At 38.3% G+C, this 9,209-nt stretch overlaps 1 protein-coding gene across 1 annotated transcript in view; it reads right to left on the reverse strand.

Annotated features, from left to right (window-relative positions):
- The window catches only part of rimkla (ribosomal modification protein rimK-like family member A), a 22,092-nt gene that overhangs the window by 7,749 nt on the left and 5,134 nt on the right, over window positions 1–9,209 (reverse strand). The window contains exons 2-3 of the mRNA XM_016461943.1: window positions 5,259–5,489; window positions 3,569–3,655 (exon numbers count right to left, since the gene is read on the reverse strand). Of these exons, the coding sequence (XP_016317429.1) occupies window positions 3,569–3,655; window positions 5,259–5,489 (318 nt within the window). The remainder of the gene's footprint in view (window positions 1–3,568; window positions 3,656–5,258; window positions 5,490–9,209) is intronic.

Genomic DNA, 9,209 nt, shown 5'->3' on the forward strand with positions numbered 1-9,209 from the left:
ACAGTAAAGATTACATTCATATGAATGCATTAGTGAGAGCGATTGCGTGTGTGAATTAATTCTACCTGGCAGCGTTTCTCTACTAGTAGTGAAGCTGTGGGATTTAGTTAAGAAATATATGCTTGAACTTTTCAGTTTCTAAGCTATTTTATTGAGAAATCACAGAACAGTGTTGACAATACATTTCCGTGCTGAATGATTGTGTGCATGATGTACGAGCTACTGTCTGTAGGCTATGTGCGCTACCAGGGCCGTAGCCAGGGTTTTAAAATTACCGAGGTCCCAAATCCCGCCCCCACCCCCCACCACAGGAGACAAAATCTTTTTCCCCCTAACTGAAATTATGACTTTTAAATCTGAATATAACTCGAATACTATTAATAATATTTAAGTATAAAATTATTTTTTCAGCCATTTTGACAGTCCTAATGTTTGCATTTTAAAAGTAAATAATTAAAGGCCAAACATTTGGATAACAATTTAAAACCATGTCAGTGGGCAGTATATTATTTGTCAATACCAGCTCTCTGCTTTGATTGATAATATTTTCATTTTCATTTTTGTCAGTGAACAAAGCAAACAAATGGTCGACTGATATTTATGTTTTATGAATCGTTTTATTAAACAAGTTACTTTACTGAAGGCTACCAGGAAAGCTACGTAATTAAGTTTAATAAATTCACAGTATAGGCCCATTCATTATTAATCATATGCCTAATATGAAAACGGTTTCGTTTCTTGTCCCCTCACATTGACAATTACGAATCATATTACATGAATCACGTCAATTCAAAATGGAGATATTAGACAGGTTTATTAGTTTGCATTCCTCATTATATTTGTCAGTCGTTTAACATTTCTATCGTAAAACAGCTGTCAGATATGAAATGTTTGGCTACTTACATCTTATCCCGCACTTTATAGCCGCTAACTGAAGCGTTGCGTTGAAATTCGCGCTATGCAGCTGCTGTGAACAAAGCCCGCCTACTTTTATTTGATTGGTCATCTCAAATATTTTTGATATTGACAAGCGGTGGCTGTCACCATGACAGACGGCTGAGTATGCAGCTGCTGTGAACAAAGCCCGCCTACTTTTATTTGATTGGTCATCTCAAATATGTTTGATATTGACAAGCGGTGGCTGTCACCATGACAGACGGCTGAGGCAGCTCAAATGAGGAGGCTTAAGTTTGATCTTGGTGTTGTGCACTATCTTTGCAGCATGAAGGAAGAGTTAATACTATATTAGGCAATTATTTCACAAAGTACACCTCAGAAAAATACCGAGGTCCGGACCTCGGTGACCTCGTAGCTGGCTACGGGCATGTGTGCTACAACGCAGCAGCACATTAGATTAGAACGGCGGTTAACTTACATGTACAATAAGCTGTTTAAAACGTGCATTCTCTCGTTCAATTTCGAGCATCCAGTAATATAATCACACATGTCTTGTGGAGCGCTTTCAGAGTATGCATTTATTTGTCATTTTAACTGATTGAAAGCGGAGCGTAAATGTGTTAGTCCTTCAAAGATTTCTTATCCTGTTGCGCCCTCTATAGGACCCACGACTAATCAACGTCAAGCTTCCGGGCGGATGACGTATGAGGCTAGCGCTGTGCATGCGCCGCTCAGAAGTGACGCACGCGGAAGCGCAGGGGAGAGATCAAAACAAAACAACGGTCACGAATTAGAAGTACAAAATGAGGATTTGTAAAGAAGAATGTCGGAGGATTTCGATATAAGCCAAGAGGAGACTGGTTTTCCTTTGCTAAAGGAAGGAAACTTTGCTTCCTTTGATCCTGTAAACAAACGATGGTTTTCACGAGGCTCACCAGCGCATGCGCAGCGCTGAACTCATACATCATCCGCCCGGAACTGCTTCCGTTTACAACGGTGAGCGCAAGCTAGATTAAAGTGATTATTACGTTTTGAATATGGATATTTTTCTTACAAAAACGCATCGATTCGCTACAGGAGGCCTTTGTTCACCCCCCTGAGCCGTGTGAGACACTTTTTTTTATGTATAACTCCGACTGGATTCGTCTGAAAGAAGAAAGTCATATACACTTAGGATGCCTCTGGGGTGAGTAAAACACAGCCTAATTTTCATTTTTGGGTGAACTAACCCTTTAAAGCGTCATGGCAGAGCATTAAAGTCGACTACTCGATGCAACCCACTGATCTATAATAGAGAACTGAATTGCTCATGACGTCATGAAAGTGAAGCCTCCGCACCGCCATATTGGTATTCTCCACTATTCCAATACATTCCATTGAATTAATAGGAAATCGTACAAATATAATGAGAAAACATTACCTAACAAGTCAGCATTTTTAAATCTGAAGTATCCCTGTACATTCTTACAACGCAAACACCCTAGACATGAACAGTTCTTTTTTTAATGTTGGGAATTTCCCCTGCTTATAAAAAAAGTTACGTTCATTACAGTAGCGAACATCAGATGAACATGATAAACATCAGACGGACACGACCTTAACATATGCAGTATATAACAAATGATAAAGTGCTCATTCTGAAATCTGAAGATTTATGCTTTTATGCTTCAGTTACACATATTCATTCGCCTTGTATTCGTTGTTTATGTAATTGTGTTATAGTGTTTTTATTCATACAGTAGGCTAACTGCAAATGTTTCAACAATGATTTTGTTAACAACATTCATTTTGAAGCAGGTAATGATTTAAATTAATGATTAATTTAGCATATACATAACGTTTTACATGGAAACGGTAATGCTAGTAAACATATGTGCGCGATCTTGGAGAGTCTGAAATAGATGCTGCTCAATCAGGACATTAAAAATATACACATCATAATTTATTCAGAGAAATAACTGACTACATACAGTACGGACTTAAAGACATGAAGCTTTATTTCTAAGATGACGCATGATAAGCTTTTCATTTCAGTACAACATACAGCAATAAAGTAACAGAGGCTATTGTATTCATTGTATATTCAAATCAATTTCTGATACTAATACATTCATGTTTAATAATTCCTGAATAATTACGTAAATAAAGAAATTGGCTATATTTTGTGTTGGATCAGTTAACGTTACGTTACCTGTGTCGGCAGTGCGCAGCAGACACACCCACCTAAACAATTTAAATATATCGCTTATCCTACCCAAAAAGGCCATAAACATTGCCGATAACATCTGAAGTAAAAAATGAATTTACATACACCTAACATAAAAACTAATCCCGTGTGACTGATTCGCTTCAAATCGGGTGATTTTAAGTCAGTGTTTTAGCTGTGACTCCATGGTGCTCTCTGCCGGTAGGGAATAGTAAGATGGCGGCTCAAACACTTCCGGGTGGCTTCACCGCCTGTCGGCAGTTTAGAATGCAATGAGCGATCCAGTCATTATATATAGATCAGTGGTGCAACCCCTATTTCTAAGCTGCCTGATTTCTTTATTTGGAGAGATCCTGCGTGCTGTATAACTTTGAGAAGTTCTCAGGGCTCCTGAAGTTTTGCCAGCACCCAGATTCAGTCCCCAAAGGACCCATTATACACACTGTTCTAGAATCAGTGATTTACCTCGGTGTCCACGAGCGTTCTTCACCACCACAGGGTAACCCAGCGGCTCGGCTTCATCGATCATCTTGCGGAAGTTATCGTGTCCTCCTGGAGACACACACAGATGTTGGTTAGTGAATATGTAATGAATGTAATTAAAAGTGAGATTTAATTTGAGTGAGAGATTCCGGAGCAGGATGCAAACAGCTCTAATGAAACAAGCAACAATGAGACATTCAATATCCACATGAGAAGGACTGCAAGACTGACAGATTTTTTTGCCACGCACAATGTTTCCCATTTCCTGGACAGCATTCTGTCCAACTACGTGGCCAGTTTTTCGAGGTTAATGGCTTGAAGATGTTTTAGGAGAAACATGACGGCCACATGTCTGTAACATTGTAACACACTATAAAAACTTCCCTCATTATCTAGCTTTATACTTTAAATTCATTTTAATTTCCCCTTTTAAGAATACAGCAAATTTGATATCTCGGTACAGTAAATAGTAACATTTTCATTAATTGACAAGTGACAGTTCATAGCCAGAGTTCAGTAGTTCTATTATTTATGTTTAATGCTACTTAATTTTTCAAGTCTATGACTTGACATACTTAATCTGAACAAAACAGGCTACAAGCTAAAGATGTTTAAAGGGGGGAAAATATATAGGTTTAATGGTTTTCTACCTTGTATTTATATTCAAAATGCTAGACGACATATGAAATTAACCGTTAGTATGGTAAATGACAAACTATTTTCATTTAACGCAACATGTCCAAGATTAAACAAATAGAAGCGTATGGAAAGAGAATTTGAAGGAGTGGGTGGAAATATAATTTAAGCTCAAACGCAAACCGCAGTAAGTATAACTGCTGGATGTTTCTGTTCCCTCTAGATGCTGAAGTCTAAATATTCTTCATGCTTTTGAAGAGAAGATTATTTAGGATGCAGAATGTGTTTGGCTGGTTTGAGCGGAGCAGATGAACTAGCGTTCAAAGGGAGGGGGCGAAAGAGAGAAAATGCAGGGTATGTCAGACCGGCTCTGCCAGGAACACCTCACTACAGCAGCTGTAACTGCTGTTATACACCCCCTCCCCTTTTCACTCTCTCCCTTTCTCTGGTTTTTCATTTTGGTTTTCTTTAGCTAGTCATGAGGGCTTCCCCTTTCATTCTTTAAACAGGAGACGGTCACATTAACAGCCGTTGTCTGTATGAATGAATGACAAATACAGGAGCGCGCACACATATGCTACTGTTCAAAAGCTGGGGGTTGGTATGATTTTTTAAAACATTTTGGAGAAGAAAAAAAAAAAATCTCATGCTTACCAAAGGCTGCATTTATTTGATGAAAATACAGAAAAAAACAGTAATATTGTGAAATATTACTACAATTTAAAACAACTGTTTTCCATTTTAAATAAAATAAAAATGCTATTAAAAAATAAATGCTAAATAATGCTATTTTTATGTTTTTCCTGAGACATTTAATCAATTTAATGCATCCTTGATTAATAAAAGTATTTGTTTCTTTTAAAATAATTACTGCCCCTAACTTCTCAACAGTAGTGCATTTTAAAACAATATGTATTTTTTGTTATCCATATTGGCAAGAATTTCCATACCAGTGCATCTTTGTGTATTATGTATTATTATTTTTTAATTACAGATTGGGGATTGGCGTGTTTCAGACATAAAGATGATCTCTCACCATACGAGTACGTGTCTGGCAGAGGCACTCCATGCCCGGCGAGCTCTTGGAAGGTCCAGAACTTGTTGACACAGTTGAGGATGGCCTGAGGCCGGTTGACCAGACGACAGCCCATCTTCTCCAGGTGACGCAGAACGGTGATGTCACTGTCCGACTGGACCCACGGGGTCGGAACGCGCACCATGGCAACTTGCGGGTATGAGGTAACTGTTTCCTGCCCAACCCGCAGACCTGAAAGAGAGAGAAAGAAAGGGAAGATAAATCACAATGCTGCAGTACGGTCAGTGCAGTCAGTGTTTTGGCCGGCACAGTATTGTGTGAAGGGATTACACTCATGTATCTGGGCAACCAATGAGAGCCAGACTTTCATTTGGATGTGTTGCCCCTTTCTCTCTCTCACACACACACACAAGCACTCAGTATGACAGATGAGCTGGCCCTGGTTTACCAAACAACACACACGACAGCATCTCTGCAATACTAAATAGCTGATCTCCTTCTGAGAGCCCTTACACAACACTGCAGAAGGTCGCTCGCTTGCTTGCTTTGCCTTGCTACTGCGACGTTCACGCTGACCCACTAACCCAGTTTGCACTGCTTTCTGCTTTTAATTAAGATGCCAGTTAGGTTTTATGCTCACTTAACACCAGCCTTCACTTAGTAAAATCTAAAATCAGTTTTAAAACTGGCACTCATTGGATTTAACTCCACAAATCATGCGTTTCGACTCGGATTATGAATAATCAAACTTTCATAAAAATGACAAATATGTCATTTTGTTAATTGGACGGAACAGAACACACTAAACAGCAGATGACAACAAGAAAGGATTTCAGAGATTACATAAAGGCAAGGACATGTTTGAGCATTCAGGAGATAACAAGAAATGTAAAACAGGATATAAAAGGAGCCATGAGAGAAGAAGAGAGAGACAAAACATGAATGCGTCACAGAATTTCTAATCTCTCCAGCTTCTCCGCCATCTTAGGATGGAGCAACACACACAAACCACGACTCAGCATCTTCACTAGCAACTGCTACATCAGCACTCCCTCTTCCTCTCATGGATCAAAGCAGATGGGACATGAATGCAGAACACACTAAACAGCAGATGACGACAAGAAAGGATTTCAGAGATTACATAAAGGCAAGGACATGTTTGAGCATTCAGGAGATAACAAGAAATGTAAAACAGAGGATATAAAAGGAGCCATGAGAGAAGAAGAGAGAGACAAAACATGAATGCGTCACAGAATTTCTAATCTCTCCAGCTTCTCCGCCATCTTAGGATGGAGCAACACACACAAACCACGACTCAGCATCTTCACTAGCAACTGCTACATCAGCACTCCCTCTTCCTCTCATGGATCAAAGCAGATGGGACATGAATGCATGTAGTTAAAGAGTAAGATGGGACTATACAGTCATAAAGAGAACGATATTATTGATTACCAAGAAGAAATTTAAGTATATAACATTATTTACTGTATACTGACTGAATAGACCGGCATCTGCTTAGAATTTTCTATATCTTTTAGCTCTGTTCTAAAACCTAGAGTTCCCTATAAAAGGCAGTATCCTAGACATCATAGAACCTCATTAGTTACTCTGTCTGCACGCTACACAAATAGCACTCACATATTGGAAACTGCAATGCATCATGATTGATTTTAATAGAATTTGACTTTAGCATACTGCCAACCTAAAACAGTAATGCTGTAAAAAGAAAACAAAGAACACAAATATTGGGTGCACTAATTCATTTCTAATTAAACTATGAAATACAGAAATATTTACACAATAATTGAGTGAAATGTTATACAATTTAAAATTATTTTATTTTAATAAAATATTAATAATGTCTTATTTTAATATATTATAAAATATAAATTATTCTTGTGATGCAAAGCTGAATTTTCAGCAGGCATTACTTCAGTGTCACATGATCTTTCAGAAATCATTCTAATATGCTGATTCGGTGCTCAAGAAACATTTCTTACTAATGATGAATACAGTTGTGCTGCTAAATATTTTTGTAAACCATGGTGTTTTTTCAGGATTCTTTTATGAACAAAGTTAAAAACAACAGCATATAAAAACAAAAAAATCTTTGTAAATGTCAAAGTTACTTTAGATCAACTTTGCACATCTTTAGTTAAAACTTCTGAATGGTAGCGTATAATTGACATTTCTCTTACCATGTCCACCATATTGGTTGGTATCAGTGGCTCACTAGGTTTTGAAACAGCACAAAATTCATACTCAGTATTTCAAAACACCGATTAACATGGCAGCACAATTATTTTTTCATTGGTTTCAATCATGCTAATTTATTGATTTTCAAATTCTTTAACCTCAACCTGAAAAAAAAACAGCTGAACATTATATATATAGGACAACTGTAACCAAAAAGGGACACAGATCAGGCATTCAAACCGGTCTGACTAATTTCCGGAGGAAATGACAGTCATACACTCACTGCGACAACAAGAAATCAGCTCTCAAGCACTTGTAAGTGTACACATTTTTATTTGTTTATCTTACATGTATGTGTTAACACAAGACAATCAAGTTTTTTCCTGCCTGAGGCTCAATAGTTAAACGTATCCACAGACTCAGAAAATTATAGCACACATGCCGGTGTCTACCTCCTTCACTTCCCTTTCTGTCAGTTCTGCAGCAGCTGTCTCATTGTGGGTTAAGAAACACAACTGACTCTCACACTCACACCAAATCCAGAGCAAGCGAGAATTTCAGGGTAACCTACTGTGTTAAGCACAGTATAGACACAGGTTTAACCTACTTCAGAGGTGTGCTTTGAGGGTGAGTTGAGCTGGTATTAGATACAGGTAGATAAACAGACAAAACAAACACAAGACAAGTAACCCCATTTAACAGACACCACAGCTAAACGAACAGGGTCTGGACAATACCACACAATTACTCAATATAAACCACTGTTCAAAAATGCGGGGTTGGTCCAATTTAATGCTTTTAAACGACACCACAAACTCACCAAGACTGCTTTTGTTTGCTGAAAAAAAATAAGAGTACATAATTTGAAATACAATTTTAAAGGGTTAGTTCACCCAAAAATGAATCAAGCTTGCGCTCACTGATGTACACGGAAGCAGCTCTGGGCAGATGACGTAGGACGCCGCTCCGCACATGCACTGCTAAAGTAAGGAAACTTTGCTTCCTTCCTGTAAACAAACGTTGGTTTTCACGAGACTCACCGGCGCATGCGCAACGCCGACATCTTACATCATCCTCCCGGAGCTGCTTCCGTGTACAACTGTTGGCGCAAGCTAGATTGAAGTGATTATTACGTTTTTAATATGGATATTTTTCTTACAAAAACGCATCTATTTGCTACAGGAGGCCTTTGTTCATCCCCCCGGAGCTGTGTGAGGCACTTTTTTATTATGGATGCATGCGCTTTATTTCACTTCTTTTGGACTGATGAACTGCATCACCCGCTGACTGCCATTAAACAGCTTGGAAGATCAAAGACAATTTTTAATACAACTCCAATTGGATTCATCTGAAAGGAAGTCATATACGCCTAGGATGGCTTGAGAGTGAGTAAATAATTGGCTAATTTTCATTTTTGGGTGAACTATCCCTTTAAGGAACTGTTTGCTATTTGAATATTTTAAAATTCAATTTATTTCTGTGATGGCAAAGCTGAATTACTTAAAGGGTTAGTTCACCCAAAAATGAAAATTAGCTTGTTATTTCTGTTTACTACGTTTGAAATATGGAAAAACTCATGGATTCGCTACAGGGGGCCTTTATTCATCCCCCGGAGCCATCTGCGGCACGTTTTATTATGAATGCGTGAGCTTTATTTGACGACTTGTGGATTGTTCAACTGGAACACCCGCTGAGTGCCATTAAACAGCTTGAAAGATCAAAGACAATTTTTAATATAACTCCGACTGGATTCGT

The sequence above is a fragment of the Sinocyclocheilus anshuiensis genome, unplaced genomic scaffold (genome assembly GCF_001515605.1).
Source record: "Sinocyclocheilus anshuiensis isolate Anshui unplaced genomic scaffold, SAMN03320099.WGS_v1.1 scaffold80, whole genome shotgun sequence".
Taxonomy (NCBI): Eukaryota; Metazoa; Chordata; class Actinopteri; order Cypriniformes; family Cyprinidae; genus Sinocyclocheilus; species Sinocyclocheilus anshuiensis.